At 39.9% G+C, this 16,822-nt stretch overlaps 1 protein-coding gene across 5 annotated transcripts in view; it reads left to right on the top strand.

Annotated features, from left to right (window-relative positions):
• The first annotated feature begins 944 nt into the window (after positions 1-944).
• ZFC3H1 (zinc finger C3H1-type containing) overlaps positions 945-16,822 on the top strand; it is a 41,640-nt gene continuing 25,762 nt past the window's right edge. The window contains exons 1-9 of one of the 5 annotated variants that reach the window (XM_084206187.1): positions 945-1,572; positions 5,834-6,253; positions 9,773-9,831; positions 10,094-10,289; positions 10,467-10,693; positions 12,314-12,437; positions 13,959-14,056; positions 15,080-15,283; positions 15,910-16,074. In XM_084206187.1, the coding sequence (XP_084062313.1) occupies positions 990-1,572; positions 5,834-6,253; positions 9,773-9,831; positions 10,094-10,289; positions 10,467-10,693; positions 12,314-12,437; positions 13,959-14,056; positions 15,080-15,283; positions 15,910-16,074 (2,076 nt within the window). In that variant the 5' untranslated portion in view covers positions 945-989. Of the gene's footprint in view, positions 1,573-5,833; positions 6,254-9,766; positions 9,832-10,090; positions 10,290-10,466; positions 10,694-12,313; positions 12,438-13,958; positions 14,057-15,079; positions 15,284-15,909; positions 16,075-16,822 lie in introns of all 5 variants that reach the window. The other 4 variants (XM_084206186.1, XM_084206185.1, XM_084206188.1 and 1 more) reach the window with 4 other exon arrangements.

Below are 16,822 nucleotides of genomic sequence, written 5' to 3'. Positions count from 1 at the left end.
AAAGTTTGAAAACCACGGCAAACCTGCCAAGACATTTAGCACGCATAATTCAAAGGAATCTGTCAGGTTTCTCAGTTTTTAAAGTCAGGGTTTGTGAGTTCTACAGGAGACACCAATCTGACTTAGAAAAGCTTTATTTTAAATAAAGTTTTTTTCTGCACAAGCAAGTCATCACTGCTCTCCAGTCAGCAGTCTTGGCAGGATGTTGCATCCCTCAACAACCAACCAGGTAGCAACAGAATGCTACTTAGAGATAAAACAAATTATTGAAGGTGTTTATGAAGTTGTTTCTCTGACGCTCACTTGTCACTTGTCTTGCTGAAGGCACTATGGCATTGAACTTCTAGGCAATTACAGCTCTGGGAAGCTTTGCAGAAACCTCCTTCTTAAAGATTTTAACATTAGTTTAGCTACTAGGAGGGTTCTGGGGGTTAATGCTTAAAAACCCGCTGCCTTCCCTTCTTTAGCAGCCTGTTGGGGAGAGCAGCAGGGCACAGGCCGCAGCAACAGAGAAATGGCATCCAGCACCCCCAACGAGCACCCAGGGGCCAAGCCCCCGCAATCTGCGCTAAAGGGAGCTGCCAGTGACGGTCCCGCGCCGGAGGGCAGGGCAGGGCAGGGCAGGGCAGCCCGCCGCCATGCCACCGCTCCGTACCAACTGGGCTCCGCAGCCCTTCGATAAGATGGCGGCCTCCTCCTGCCCCGCACTCCTCTGCCAACATGGAGGACCGCGCGCCCATTGGCGCTCGCCGCCCGCCGCCGCCGCGCGATTGGCTCAGGCGCCGGCCGTGCTTTGCATGGTCTCACCCCCGAGCGGAGAACTACATTACCCAGGATACCCCGCAATAGGGGCGTTGCCCCGAGCCTCTTCTCTTACGCAGCTCGGCTCTGTCTCCTCCCAGGCGGGAGGGACGGGGCGTGGTCTCGCGAGAGTCCGCGCGGGCCAGCGGAGGGGAAGCAGGGCGCGCGGAGACCGTTGTCGTGGGCCCATGGCGGCCGCGGAGGCGGCGGCCGCGCCCGACCCCAGCGGCCTCTCCCCGAAGGAGGAAGGGGAGCTGGAGGACGGCGAGATCAGCGACGATGACAACAACGGCTTCGGGCCCTATGGCCGCGGCTCCGAGCCCGCCGGCGGCTTCGGTAGCGGCGGTAGCAGCAGTAGCAGGCCGTACTCGAGGCGCCGGCCGCCCCCCGGGCTCCACGGGAGCGGCTCCATGTCCTCCCCCGGGCGGCCCTTCCCGCGCTCGCGGCACCAGCCTCCGCCCGACACAGGACACGTGCACGGCCACGGCGGGTACCGGCCTAAGGACTCGTTCCGTTCCCACCCGCCGGCGCCGCGGATGCCGCCGGGCTCGCACTCCGACACGGGCCCCCGGCTCTCCTTCTGGGAGCGCAGCCACAACGCCCTGGATCGGTTCCGCTTCCGAGGCCGGCCCTACCGGGGCGGTGGGCGCTGGGGCCGGAGCCGAGGCTGCAGCGATCGGCCGAGCAACCCTCCGGGAAGGCCGCCCGGAGGGGGAGGCGGCGCCGGGTTCAGTAGCAGCCAGGGCTGGAGGGAGCCCTCGCCTCGGAAATGTATCCTTGGGACGTGAGCGGGGTGGGGGGCCCGTGCTGCTGCGGTGGGCCTGGGTGTGGCCGTGCCGCGCTACGTGGCCGAAAGCCGTGGGAAGGGACGGGTTTCCCTCCGCTCTGGCAGTGGGATTCCCGCAGCGGTAACGGAGAGGGAGGCTCCCAAGCTAATCCTAGGGGTTGGCCGGGACAGCCGGCCCTGCTTAAGGAGAGGCTGCTGGGAAGTCGGATTACTGTCGTGGCCTGGCTTGCGGCTCGGCCGATCTGTCAGGTGTAGGGAAAAAGGAAAAGTATAGCCTGGAAGGAAGCTTTTGTCGGTTGGATTCCGGGCGGCTGCTTTTCTAGCCCCAAGTGCGAATATTGTGAAGTGGGGTCAGTCTTTGGTGCGGCAGTTTTAATATGTACAGTTAGTGTCAAAATTGTAAAGCTAAAGCCCTAAGCTTGTTAATTTACTGTATTGGGCAATGAAGGATCTACTGGTTTTTTTTCATTTTCACTTTCATTCCTTTAGAGGCTGTTACACATAGGCTTGGCTTTAGTCAGTTTTAGCTAAGCTGGAGTGGACCTGCACACACAAATTGTAGTTTGTGTGGGCATTCAGATGAAAGCCATACCCACCATTTCTTGTAGGATGTTCTCCACTGATTACTCTTAAGAGTTTAGGTGATTCATTACAAGAGTTCTGATATTTTGTCCTTTTAGGAGCAGGAATTGCGAAAGTGGTGGGAAATTTTTTCTTGTCTGCTATAGGAAGTAACATAAAGAACTGATGCTGAGTGTAGCGTGGGACAGTTTGGTTACTTGACGTGACTGCATTGTTGCCTAACTGAAAATGTAGATGAGTGTAAAAAACAGTGAGCGAGAGAGATGGTGGTTAAATCCTATTTTCCAGAATTTTACGGTCTTCTATTGTCCTTCATATCAATAGTCAAAGGCTGTGTTTTTGCTAGAAACTACTGCATGGGTTGATTTCTTGGGTCTCTTGGATCTTGTTTTAGATACAAGATTATTATTTATGTTATTAATTTTTATTTGTTTAAATGTAGATGGACTCTGTAAATTAGCAATAGAGATGATTTTATTTAGTCTCAAGTTACAGCATTATTGAAGGCTTCATTGGAGCCCTTCATTAAGGGTTTTATCTTGAGAAGCAGCAAGTGAAGATGTCATTTACTCAAGGTTTCACAGTAAGACAATTCTAATGCTGAAAATAGTTTTCAAGTCTCTTTGCAGTGTTGCTTTGAGTATCTGAAAGTGGTTACTTTCTGTGTAAGGAGTTTTGCAGGGCAAATGTGGAGATTGCAAGTTCTGTCTGGGACAATGTTCCTTAATGAGACTGATGCAGTCTCCTTCTCTCTTTTAATTAATAGAGGTTCAGAAACAAGTAATTCCATTTTCAAACCAAAAGTAGAAAATTAGAATGTTGAAAGTGTTCTTATTCCTGGCACTTAAAATTTATGCATCTGTGAAACATGGTAGATAGAGAATATTCTATTACTCTTTAATAAGTGAACATTCAGTTGTTTATGGATCATGTAGTTAAGGAAGGTCCATGATTTTCCCTCAATATGAGTTACTTTGTTTTTTTTTAACATCCTTGCCACCTAATACAGTCAGCATTAGAGAATTAATAAATACTAAGGTACCTCCATGTTGCTAACATTAATGGAGTACCGCTGTAGTTCATTGGCATGTGACTTCAGAGGAGGCTTTCATATCAACTGGTACAAGGAGGCTTGTGGCCTGGAATGGTATCTGAAGTTCCCCCTGGAAAATAAAATGTTTTAAGTGTCTTGAGTCCTGATTTTGGCTTCTTCTTAGTAGGTGGTACAGTGCTGTGTTTTGGGTGTAATGTGAGAATAATGTTGATAACACATTGGTGTTTTAGTTGTTGCTGAGAGGTGCCTACACTAAGTCATGAAATTCCAGTGTCCCATGCTTTGCTAGTGAGGAGGTGCACAAAAAGCTGGTAGTGTGCAAAACTGAGACCCAAACTTGGCCAAAGTAGTGTTGCATACCACAGAATGTCATGCCCAGTGTATAAACTGTGGGGAGCTAGCTGAGAGCCACTGATTGCTGCCTGGGGCTGGGCCGGGCAGTGGGTAGTGAGCAATTGTATTGTGTATCACTCTCCTTCCTTGGGCATTATTCCACTGTCTTTTGTTATCTTAATTTTCATTATTATTGCTATTATTTACTTGATTTCTGTTATTAAACTGTTCTTTTTTCAGCCCACATTTCCTTTTCCCAAGTTCTTTCCCCATCCCACCATGGAAGGGAAGGAGGAGTGAGAGTGTGGGGTAATAAGATTCTGAGGGGGGGTAAACCATGACAGTCTGGTAAGACAGGGATTGTTTACATGATTTATCCTTGGAACTTGTGCTTTGCACCATGTTTTGGAGGAATATATATATAAGTGGAGTAAGGAATATTAAGGTGGAACACTTAAAGAATTCCTGTTACTTATTTTGGATGTTAGCTTTTATTAGGCTTTTCTCTTTCAATTCTTGGCAGCTTTAATGTTAAGCTCATATATAGTAATTCTCCAGGAATTCTTGCATAGAGAATTCTGAAATACAGAACCATTGTGCAACTTTCTGTTTCCACTGAATTCTGAACTCTTCACAGTGTACAATTTTCTTCATTTCTAACTCCCAGTTTCTTCTTTTTAGTTCTTGGATGAAGTTTCTCTTGAGTTGGTTGAAGCACAGTTGTTTTAATATGTTACATGCTTGTCTGCCTTTCACAGCACTTCTGGAGTCTTGCGTTCTATGGGTAGAAGCACTAAAAAAATTTTCTGCGTATGTGAACCACAGAATTTCTAGTGTGAACTTCTAGCAATTGTATTATCCTGAGCACAAAAAACATCTCAAAACTGTCTTGTTATCCTTCTCCAGGTCACTTTGGAAGCTATTTAAGTATTCCAATAGCAAATAGCAGTTAGACTTATTAGCTTCAAAATTCCTTGCGATTTATGAAAATACGTACGTAGCTGACTCTTTGGAATATGTGTTGGAAGGGAATTTAGCAGATATACTTATTGCATAATTTGGTGTTATGCTGCATACAGCTTTTAGCATTTTAAACGTATCTATAGATTGTTTGATTGCTTTTTGGATTTTATGTAGTTTGTCTTTGCTTGTTTCTGCTTTTTGTGCTGACAATTGAGAAAACACTGTATAGCAAAACATTTCCTGGTATTACGGAAGTTGCTTTTACAGAGATTCTTTGTACTAATGTTAGAACTTAACAGCAAACCATCCAAGTAGTTGATGCTTGTTGTGAGCAGAAGACAAATATGTTTTCCTTTGGATTCAGTATGTCTGCATTCAGAGGACACCTATTTTAGCTTCTGGTTTTACTCTGTGTATTGTTTTAAGAGATGATGTTGTTGAAAAAGCATTTTGTGTAACTGGGTGTGTGAGTCAGCTGTTATCGCAGTGGGGTTGATACTGTAAGTCAAAGGAGTAAAACCTGACTCAGTATCCTGAAAGAGTTCCCCTTGAGCATGATTATTTTACATGATGATTTTCGAGGGTCAGGTTAAGGTAAGAGGAGTTGATAGTGACATAATAGTGACGACTTTTGTTCTGGGTGGAGGTGCCTGAGAATGTTTCCACTGCTTGCCTTGAACATTCATAGCTAAACTTTTCTAAGTAATTAGTAATTCCCAGTTGTCTTCAACATTTCTGAATGTTTTGATTGAAAGTCTGTTACTTTTTTTTATTCCCTTTAGTTGTTCATTGATTCTTCTGTGCCTTACCTCATTTGTTGAACTGCATTTACTGCAGTGTGTAATTGTGCTATGGCCAGACTTCGTATGGGCTAGATGTGGCATTTTATGAAAGTCTAAAATGAGTAAGAAGGAATTTAACCTGACTTTTTCAGAATGTCAGATGGCAAGTCAGTACTGGAGTTACAAATTCTGGAAGTTTGACTTTCCATGATAGAGAACCATCTCAGCATTATAGCTGTTATTTCAGGAGGGTGCTGTGAGTAAGAGATGAGACTTCCAGCAATTCATGACCTTCTTGTCATAAGTAGGATATTTGAAATTGTTGATTTGAGAAAATGTTTGTCAATATTTAATAAAGGCTTCAGCTTTTGCATGCTGGTTGTAATTATTCAGGATATTTTTCAAACTAGCCTTAAGGTAAAATATGTGAGAATGGTCATAAGTTACATTTGTCTTAATTGGTCTTCAGTGGTTGCTACTGTTTTAAGATTATACAAGTTCTTGTCTTGAATTTCTTGACCTGTAATTCAGCTAAAACTTTTGGAAGGTCCCCATCTAGAAAGCAGAACCATTCTTCTAAAAATGAAAGCTCTGTGGAAGAAAGTTTTGAGGATCTGCTCTTGAAGTATAAGCAGATACAGTTAGAACTTGAACACATTAATAAAGATGAAAGACTGGCTTTGAGCAACAGGGAAGAAAATGAAAAACAAGATGGTGAAAAAACAGTGGACACTGAGGACCAAAAAACTGTAGAAAATGACAGTATTAAAACGGACTCTGTAAAAGAAGGACCTCCTGAGGAGAAAAATCCGGTTATGGGCTTTCAGGCGTTTGAACTGAAACCTCTCAGACAAAAACTGCCTACTCCAGCTGAGAGGAGCAGATTGAAAAAAGGCAAAGAAGGAATGAAGCAGTCCTCGCAAAAATCTGAAGCAACAGAATCAGGCCAAGGTAAAGAAATACTTGTAAAGTTATTTTAGCTTGTGAACTTCTCTTTGCTTGCTATTGATTCCTTGTGTGGCTACCTAGAACAGAGGCTAGACAGAGTTAAAGGAATCAAGTATTTATTAAAAAAGGCTTTCAAAGATTACACCTTGGGCAGTACAAGAGCCTGCCTGCGGCTCCACCTAAGATGGATGCTTCGTCCCAAGTGTTTACAGTTTTATTTTTGGTCCATTTACGAATTGGGGTTAATTGTCTGATAACAGCTTCAGGCTTTGAAGTCCCATCCTCCCAGACTGCTCTCCTCAATTTGCTGTTGTTTATACTTTTTGGGTCTGAAGCTGCAGTGGTGTTTGCAGTTCTCTGGCTGGAAAAGGATTGTTTTGTCTAACTAAACTGTGAAGACAACTTGGTAACACTTTAAATGAAGTTCACAGTTGCATTCTAAGGCAGTACAGAATCTGAAAAATATGAAAGCTAAAAACTTAAGGCATCACTGTTACCTATTGTATTTATTAGGTGTTGGGGAAAACTTTACTGTAATTAAAATGTTAAAAGTTACAAGTTAAAGATTTAATGTACTTTTGTGGTTTTTAGTTATTGAATTACATAAACATGTTTGGAAGCATGCTTTTTTTGGATTTGTATTTTAAACAATGTGTTTTCTTAGACTGTTTGGCAGAAAGCATGAGGACAAGACTTGAAGGTTTCAATTGCTGTTCACAGCAGAAGTCATTGACTTTCTACTGAAAGTTTTACTTCTGCTTTTGCCTTGTTCTTTTCTGCAGAAGTAAAATGTGGAATTTTTTTTAGCTGAAAAGAAAACATTTATAGAGACCCCTTTTTCAGCATTTCACCTTTATGTGTTTTCTTAAGTGTAAGATGAGGATCATGGAATATTCTGAGTTGGAATACAAGGATCATCAAGTCTGACTCTAAAAAGTTAATGTCCCATACAGGGATCAAACCCACAACCTTGGTGTTATTAACACCATAGGATATTTTCACAAGAATTACTTTGATCATTGTTGATATTCACAAGTAGTCAAGAAATCATAGGCCAGAAATGGAAAGGATTTGTAGACAAAATAAAGGCAAAGGGTAGAATAATAATGTCTTGTCTGAGATAGTTCTGGGCTGCTGACTAAAAAGGGTAATTGCTGACATGCATTAGCCAGTTTCTGAAAAATAAGTGATCGTGTCCACCTGGCCTGTACTGAAAGCACTTGAGCTTAATTCTAAGTCTGCAGCAAAATAAGGCAGCTGACTTAAGCTTCCTACTCTTCAGGCTGCATGTCGTTCTAGTAAATGATTGCTGTGGTTAAAGATGGTGCTTGAGGCGATCACTTGTCATCTGGTGTTCACTAATTTGCCAGTGTGTGTAAACTATCAATTTGAGTGGGAAGAGACAAAGTAGTTAATGGATTGAATAAGAACGCAGATGAGTAATTGGCAGGAATATGAAGAAAGGTAGGACTAAAGCACTGAAAGTCAGAATGATTTATGTATGACTTAAGAACAAGATAGAAAATAAAAGAGAAAACTGATAATTAGTAGTCAAACCACCTCCTTCTAGGTAATTTCTCCCCCTTGTGTGTTTCCTATTAATAATAGATTTTTTTTTTGTGTTCTTTAAGAGGTCACACAGGTTTTATTGACACATATGAATAAAACTAATTTTGGTAATGAAAGAAAAACTAGTAGTCTGTGGGAAGAGAACATAGCAGGACAGGAGTAAAACAGCTATTTAAAAAGCAAAATAGTCTGAAAAATCCAGTTTCCAAACTTTAAAGCACTGAAGTTGATAATACAGTTGAAATGATAGTGAAAAACAGATGCTGTAATATGCATATTAAAAGCATTTAATTTTTGCATGATAATCAAATCTATGGTACATGAATGATCTGAAAGCAGATTATGTATGAGTGAATGCTTATGACAATGTAAGGCAGGCTTCCAAAGAAAAATTCAGCTAATTGGAGTTATTGCAGATTCATGTGTATTAAGTGAATATATACTGTATTGATCTCTTTACTGCCACAATACCTGCTGCATGTATTGGTAAATCAGCAAAATTTCATTTTCACATTTTATTTATTTTTACATTTTAGATGTTTCTGCAGTAAAGTTGAGGAAATTGTCTCAAAATTTAGGAAACTTTCAGTCTCTCTCTCAAATTACTTCTCTGTGGTTCAGGTGCTCTGACAGGCTTGACAGTATTCCCTACTTTACTTCCCGCGTTGTGCATTAGCCTGTTGTGTCCATGTTGTCCCCTTCTGGTTTGAAAGAGCATTTGTACTTGTATGCAATGTCCCTTCATATGCTTGCATCAAAAAAAAAAAAATCTACTGTACCATCTGTTTTCCTACGTTCATCCTGTGAAGTGGATGGTTAGGAACTGCACATAGTATAGTAACTTTTTTGAATTTTTTTTCTGTAGTTCATATGGGTATTAGATATTACTCTTCTCTTTTTTGTATGTGCATTTTTAAAAAATGCATGCATGTGCAAAGAGGAAGACCTTCAGCATTTTTTAAGTTTCATTTTTGTTTACGTATAAGCTCTTAAAGAACAGTGCCTTTCTGAATGTAATTTTTAATGAAGTGCTAGGAAGAGTTAAAGCTGTACAGAATCTGAATTTATTTTTAAACATTTTGAATAGCAGGAAGGAATCTTCCTTTGAAGAAAGAGTAATATAGCAAAAGAACTCCAAGCTTCTCTAAATTTCCTTTCTCTAAAGTTTCTTTCCTTTGATGCATATAAACATGTATGGTTATATAAAAAAAGCGTAATTATTTTTTCAGCCAGTTATATTACTGATTATTTGCTATAATGAATTATGTAATACTGCAGTAGTACAGCATTATGTATACATGTGTGAAATATAGTATGTTAATATGTGTATATATGTACATTATGAAAATTGGCTATGTTTTGTGATGTCTAAGAAATTTGTATTTTAGCATCTAAATGTTTATAGTGGGCAAACAGTGCTATACTATTCATTTCCACTATTCATTCCAGGATAACTTTTTTCTGTTTGCCTTTGGTGTGAAATGGAGCAAGCGTGTTCTTACTGCAGCTTTGGGCCTTCATATTTAATTCTGCAAAAGAATGACCAGTTGCTCAAAATAGCTGCCAGTGAAATATGAGATGGTCAGGACAGCAGCTGATATGACATGGTGGTATAAAACACATGGCAAGAAGTTGTCTTTTCACCTTGTTTGCAAATCTGTTTTTCTCTGTTTCTTGAGAAAGTACATGTGAACCTTAAGACAGCGTTACTAAGGAATGACAAGTCTTGCCTTAGGCTTATGGAGTCATGGTTTTATCAGACATGCCAAATTAGTATGAATGTTTGTTCATGTGAAATATCCTGTACCACTGCTATTGTTTTATACTGTGTACAAGTGATACTGATAAAATATAGCTGTATAGATTAAAATTCAGGTATCATTTTAATGTAGCTCTGTCTCAGGAGAAACCCCTTGTTCAAAAATACGGTATTTTTTCTCTTGGAAGGTACAGAAGACAAAGAGCAAACTTCAGTGCGAAAGCTTAGCAGTTCAGATGTTGCATCTGAAAAGGTAAGAAAATATTCCTCCATGGATGAGGCATGATTGCATTATGATACTCTGATAGCTTTTTCCAAATGGCAGTCCAGGAACATTCTGGTAATAGGAACTGTCAATTTTTGATAAATGACACTTACCAGTAAAGTAGGATTTTGAGCTTTCTTTTAGTAAAAATAGTGGGGAAGGATTTCAGAAGACCTTTCAAAGAAAAAGTTGTTAAATTATGTTTCTTGACTTTTTGTCTTGTTCTTTCTTCTGTTTTCTTCTCAAGAAGCTGCTTGATGATGAGGAGGAGATGTCTGAATTGCAACTTAGGCTTCTTGCACTTCAGTCTGCTAGTAAAAAATGGCAGCAAAAAGAACAACAGGTGATGAAGGAAAGCAAGGAAAAATTAACAAAAACGAAAAGTGTTACACAGAAAATGAAAGCCAGTACAAAAGCACATTCAACAAAAAAACCTAGTACTACAGGTAATAATGTTACTGAAATGGCTGTCAATGGCGTGGCCTAAAAATAAAAAGTTAATGTGAGCAATGAGCCTTTAGTCATTCTAAACTCTCACATTTACTCAAAGCTCTTGAAGAATCTAGGATTAGGTGGAATCAATTAGGTAAGATGGTGTTAATCACAAACTTTTTTATTTAAAGGCAAGCAAACTTTGAGGAAGCAACAGACAAAGACATCAAAGAAGATGCAGCAGCAAAAAGAACTAGACCGGCGGCAGAAAGAGGAAGACCAGAGGAAACAAGAAGAAGAGGAGGAGAGAAGAAAGAGAGAAGAAGAAATAAGAAAAATTAGGGACCTCTCAAATCAAGAAGAGCAGTACAATCGATTTATGAAGCTAGTTGGAGGAAAGAGGAGGTCAAGAAGCAGGGTAAGAAATTTATGTGGTGTTCTGGCATTACATTTAGGATTCATGAATGATTTCTGTCTTGCCTCACGTGGTTTTGTGTCACCATCCTGTCTGAATCCCCCTGTTCTTTTCCCTGCTTCCCCCACCGCTAGAATAATCAAAATATAGCAATAAAAGAAAAGCTCAGTGTACCTCAGTGTTTACAGTGCTTTAATACCATGCTAGACAAGCATTTCCTTTGCATTCGGAAAATTAGTTTTCTATGAGTTGTACCTTTGCAAGTCAATGATAAAGCATTTTTCTTCTAAAGACATTTTGAACATAGTGATCAAAGAGCAGCCTGTAATTTAACAATAACCAATCAGTGAAACTTCTTTGGCTTTCTTCTTTTAGATTTCAAGGTTTTCTTGTCCACATTTTCAGACTTTTTCTGTGTATACAACTTCAGTGGGTTGCTTCTTTCAAAATGTCATTGGAGGACTTGATTGCTTTGTAGTATTTTTTCAGTGTAGTATTTAATCTATTTTGTTGAGGCATAAGATACGCCAAGACAGAAGATAATTAGTTTGACCTTACATAGTGTCAAATTGATGAAGTAATAGAGTTACTGCAGTGGTCATCATGCTATCCTTGTGGCTGTTCTTGTTCTCATACTGAGATTAGCAAAAGGCACTTGAGTAACTGATGCTGGCACTTGAGTAACTAATGCCTGTCTCTAAAACACTGGTACCTACAGGAAAAAAAAGACTTTTTCTATAGCATTCGTTCTTTCAGCCTGGAAGCAATGCAGCCACTGGAGCTGGGTGCTTCAAGTGCTTGGAACTACTAATGCTGTGAGAAGAAACAGCATCTAAGGGAATTGAGGCTCCCTGTTTGAGGTCATGTTGTACAAGAATCATATTTATATTAATACTGAGTGGAAAATGGAGACTAAAAATGTTTGACTGCAAACATTAGATATTCTAGAAGCTACCAAAATGTCTTCTGTATGCCTCTGAAAGATACAAGTTAGGGAGTCAGAGAAGTCATACGTAGGTGTTCTACATGTTTTCAGTCCTAGGTGTTCTGCATATTTTCAGTCCTGAACATTGATTGGCATCTGTACAGTGTTAGGAGATCTTTAAACAATCTGATTTATGAGTTGGCAGTCTCTGGGTTTGTCTCAGTGTGGCATGTGGCTCTTTCTGGGACAGTAAAAGGATTCTTCACCTGAGAGTTGTTTCTGGCAAGGGTAGTTCAAGCATTCTTAGTAGTTGCCATGGCAGATTACCAGAAATAATAAAGCATTTAATTCACTTGCAGTCTTTCAGAAGTATATAACCATGTCCATTTACCAGATATATAATAACCTAAAAGGTATTTAAAAATTGTTTCCATGTATCATAACATCCCCCACCTCATCTTCCTGGAAGAGATACAGTTTTAAAACTGCCTGTGGATTTGTCTAGATGCTACTTGCAGTGGATCTGATTAAAATGTAATACTCAGTTTTTTCTTCTTGTACAAGATAAGTAAATTGTATTTATAAATCAATTAGAAGAAGAAATTCTAAGGGTCTTCTTCCAGAGTTTATTTCTTAGTGGTTTACTCTGAAATAATGATGTAAGACCAGGTAAATAAAATACATTTTTGTGTGTTTAGTCATCAGATACAGACTTGAGATGGTCTTTGGATAAGCAATCTACAGAGAGTGCAGGAGGCATATATCAGTATGATAATTACGATGAAGTTGCTATGGATACAGACAGTGAAACTAACTCACCAGGTAAGACTTAGCTACAGTTTCCTTATATGGTGGTTGGTAAAAATAGGTAGAATGTAGGAAATAAGCCACTGTTCTAGAAAGAAAATGTTGTGAGCTGTCTGAATTCTAGAACTAACGTTTTAAGGTGAGCTAATTGTGTTAATGCTGACTCTTTCCATCTCTGCTGTAGTGGGATTTTTAAGGTCTTCAGGGTATATTTTGCTCATTGTAGTACTGTAGGTTTCTGCTTGTATATTCCCAGTCAGCTGTGCAGGGTGTTGACTGGACAGACAGCAGCTTTGCAAAAAAAGGGCCTGGGGGTCCCAATGGACATTGGGTGACATGTGGGTCGGCAGTATGACTCTGGGTGACAGGTGAGCCATAGCCTGGGTTGTGGCACTGTAACTGTTGTGGGTCAGTGGCTGGAGGGGCCTGTTGATCACTGATTGCCAGTTTTCTGGTTTCACAGTAGGAGAAAGTGACATTCTAGAATGAGCCTAGCAAAAGACCTTTTTGACTGAGGAAAACTGATTCAGGCTTGTTTTTCATAAAGTTCACTGAGAGACTGGAGCACTTGGCTTACAGAAAGAGACTGAGAAAGCTGCATTTGTGTTGAGAAGGCTAAGGAAGGATTTTGCTCTTGTCTTCAACTACTTAGTGGGCATTTACAGACAAGACAGAGCCTAACTCATCAGTCGAATGGCAGCAGAAGGACAGGTAGCAACACTTAAATTGTGACAAAACAAATTCTGCTTAGATAGAAGATAGTCAAACACTAGCACAGGTTTAAATGTTGTGTACTCTCCATGGTCAAATATACCTGGAACTTGACAACCTGACTTTGGGGGCAGCCCTGCTTTGGGCACTTGTGCTGGGTCATACCCCTTCCAGAAGTCTCCTCCAGCCTAAATGATTTATTGACCCTTGAGTCTGAGGTGCATTTTAGGTAGTTGGGTTTCTGTGTTCCATCTCAACATGTGGAGAGTTGAGAAAACTTAATTAAGCATAGTACTTGATTGGCTGCTTTTTTCTCTTGCTTTCCATCTTTCAGCCTTTTTTGGTTTTTTTGCTTCTTCTTTCTCTTTTCTTGTCAGCCTTCCTTATACATTGCTTTGTTAAAATACTGCACCTGCTGTTTTGTACGTGTAAGCTACACAAATCTCTCTTAATAAAGCATCTCAATTTCTTGTTCAATGTTTCAGAATTTATCAGCAGTGCTTTGGGTCTGCTTCTGTCCTACCTTGTGTTGTGTTGCGTTTTTTGTAGCCTGTAATCAGGCTACTGAGATATCTTGTTTGAGAAGGTAAATTATTGTGATTTAAATTCAGTCAGAAAATAGAAAATGTAACTACTTTCTTAAAAAATATACGTAAAATATACATGTAAAGAAAAGGTACTGTGCTGTGTCTGGTGTTACCTTTGGATTAGTGCATCGTAAAAAAGTTTCTCTTTCTGCTCCATTAGATCAGTTGAAGCATAAAGCATGAGTTGTTGTTTAATAAATACCTGTCAGATATCTTACATTCAGTATTTTAATTACAGCTTCTTCCCCAGTTCAGCCTCCTTTCTTTGAGTGTCCAGTAGGATATTTTCCACCTCCAGTACCACCAATTTCCTTGCCACTACCTCCTCCAATTCCAGTAAGTAACCTTGATAATTCTCATTTTGTATCTGATTTCTGATGGTAAAGCTAGGACTACATTTAGATTCTGGTTTTGCTACTATACTCTGTTTAATGATTCCCTTGAACTATTTGTTAGACTTGCGGTTGCTTTTTAAAAACTCTTTATTTCAGCTGCCTCTTGGCTGATGCAGTTGTTGGTTAAACGAGGTTTTCCCTATTGAACTGAAATTCTCTTCATTGTTAGAGCTGTGCTTTTTCATACAGAAAACAAAAATTGTCTGAAGCACATAAGGGAAAAGAATGAATTGGAATTATTAGCACAAGGCAACTTTGCCCCTTATCTCTAGGCAATGTAGGTAGATAAGCTTGATCTGACTTGTTACCCAGAAGGGGGGAAAGCTAAGACATACAGCTCATCAGTCATTTAGACTTTGTGCCTTTTGACTGTGTTTTCTGTCACTTAAGAGTCTGCATGGAAGTTCAATTAGTGTGGAGTTTTTTTCATTACCTTTTTTTTTTTAGTGAATGATTGTTACTCTTCTCAAAAAAAGTGATAGAAAGGTACCATTTCTTCTCATGACAGCTTCTGAATTTTTGACTAAGGGAAATTGTCATTTTGTTAGCTAAGACAGTTTCATAAAACTGTCTAAAGACTGCTGGTCAACTATATTTCTATATTTCTGCTGGTCAACTATATTTCAACTATATTTCTCTGGCTGGGCTACCTCTGCTTCAGATTCTCACTTACATTTAGTATGTAAGTACATTTAGCATGATTCTCACATACATTTTGTATGTCTCCACAGCTTTCACTATCCAAATCTAACTTTATTGCTTCCATTAACCTCTGTGAGAAATAACTTACTGTTCAATTACAACCTTCGACAGGGATGTAAGTGTAGTTTGAATGTTAATTAAACTGACACAGTTTAGGTTGCTTCTCAACCATGGAATAATCTAGGTGTCAACCTCTTCTAAGTAATCATAAAGGGGTAGTAATTTTCACACTTCAAACCTTTGTTTTATTTTTTTTTGTCAGCCTGTACCATCTTTGAGCCATCTTTACATGGAAGGTATTCCTTGTGTTTCTCTTGAGCCACCTCCACCTCTTCCCCCTCTTCCCCCTGAAGAGCCTGAACAGCCACCAAAACCTCCGTTTGCTGATGAGGAAGAGGAGGAGGAGATGCTCTTAAGAGAAGAATTACTCAAGTCTCTAGCCAACAAGCGTGCTTTCAGAGCTGAGGTACTCTATTGTTTTTCGAATGTAAGCCTCTAGATGGCAATCTTGACCAAAATTTCAATGTGGCCTGCTGTAAGTCAGGCTTACAGGGGTATTACGCTGCATTTCTAGAGACTTAAAAATCAACAAGAATTGTAAATTGCGCTTTTCCTGTTATTTCTGAAGGAATTATGAGAATTCAAGGTACTGAAAATGGAGTAAGTCAAAGGAGTGGGGGTTTTCTGCCAGAAAATGTTTATTATTTTTGAACTTTTCAGTTAGAAAGTAAGACAAGTAACGTTGTTTCAGCCCTTTAAGAAAGGTGTTGGAAGAGGTTCACTGGTTTTTGTTGTTGTTTTGAGGGTTTCTCTTGGAGTGAGAAGCTAGCTTGTTGGTTTGAAAAAAATATTGGTTTTGACCTTACGTAAAGGGTCTTTGGCAGTTGACCTGTGAATAACTGGCCTGCTCTTGTGTGCCTTTTTGATATTACTGCAGAATTGCAACATTTGTCTAGTACTTTTCAGTAGTCTGGCTAAATCACATTTTCAAGTTCCATGACATGTATGAAAGAGTTGCATTTATACTGACGCTTTTGAAAACAGCTATGTATAGTATGTATTTTTAAGACCATATTTTGTTCTCTTTTTTAGGAAACATCAAGTAACAGTGGTCCACCTTCCCCTCCTGTTCCAGATAACTTGCAGCCTGTGCCAAGAAGTAATCTGTCTGCTGTCAGTATTAATACTGTGTCTCAGCCACGGGTACAAAGTACAAAGTTTGTTAGAGTACCGAGGCTTCCACGAGCAGTGATCACAGTAAGGAAATACTGGTGCTTCCTACTAATAAGGCAATGAGTTGAAACTGAGCTCAGTTTAAGTGAAGAGCAGACTTAGATTTTCTAGTGATACAGCATAGAAGAGTGAAGCATTCAGTTAAGCATTTGAATTATTAGTCACCTTTACAATCCATATGCTCTTCTAGAAAGACTTTGGGGCAAGAATTCATAGCTGAAGAGAGCATCAAGATATCATACACTGAACTAAGAGATTGTAAATATAGTTCAATTTTTTTTATCCAGACTCACACAGACACCATTGCCAAAACAGGGGCAGTCTTGCTCTTCCTCATGCACCTGGCCAGTTGGTGTCTTCCTTCCTTTAAAGTGGGGTCTGGAGCATCAGTCCCACTGCTGAACTTACTTAACATGCTAAATTGGTTAGAAAACTAACTACTGTAGGGGAAAAAGTTTTTCATCTAAGAGGAGTTGAATTTTTTCAGTGAATAGTGTTTACCTCAGTTAGCATGTCTATGAATGTGGCTGGAAGAGAGTGTTTGTGAGGAGTGTTTATGCACCAACATAAACTAGAATTGCACCTGTTGTGGTGAAAAATTGATGCAACTGGAGTATGTTCAACAGTAGTAGATAAAACCCATATCTTGAGAATTGCCCAGAGTATCAAAAAGAACTGATTGTGGAAATTTGAGTATTTTTCATTTTAAAAAATGGTGGGTTTTTGATGGGGGCTAATGCTTTAAATGACACAGAGTTTTGACAAGGTTCTA

This window comes from Fringilla coelebs (genome assembly GCF_963513975.1).
Source record: "Fringilla coelebs genome assembly, chromosome: 5".
NCBI classification, from domain to species: Eukaryota; Metazoa; Chordata; class Aves; order Passeriformes; family Fringillidae; genus Fringilla; species Fringilla coelebs.
This window is presented reverse-complemented; position numbering and strand designations above follow the sequence as displayed.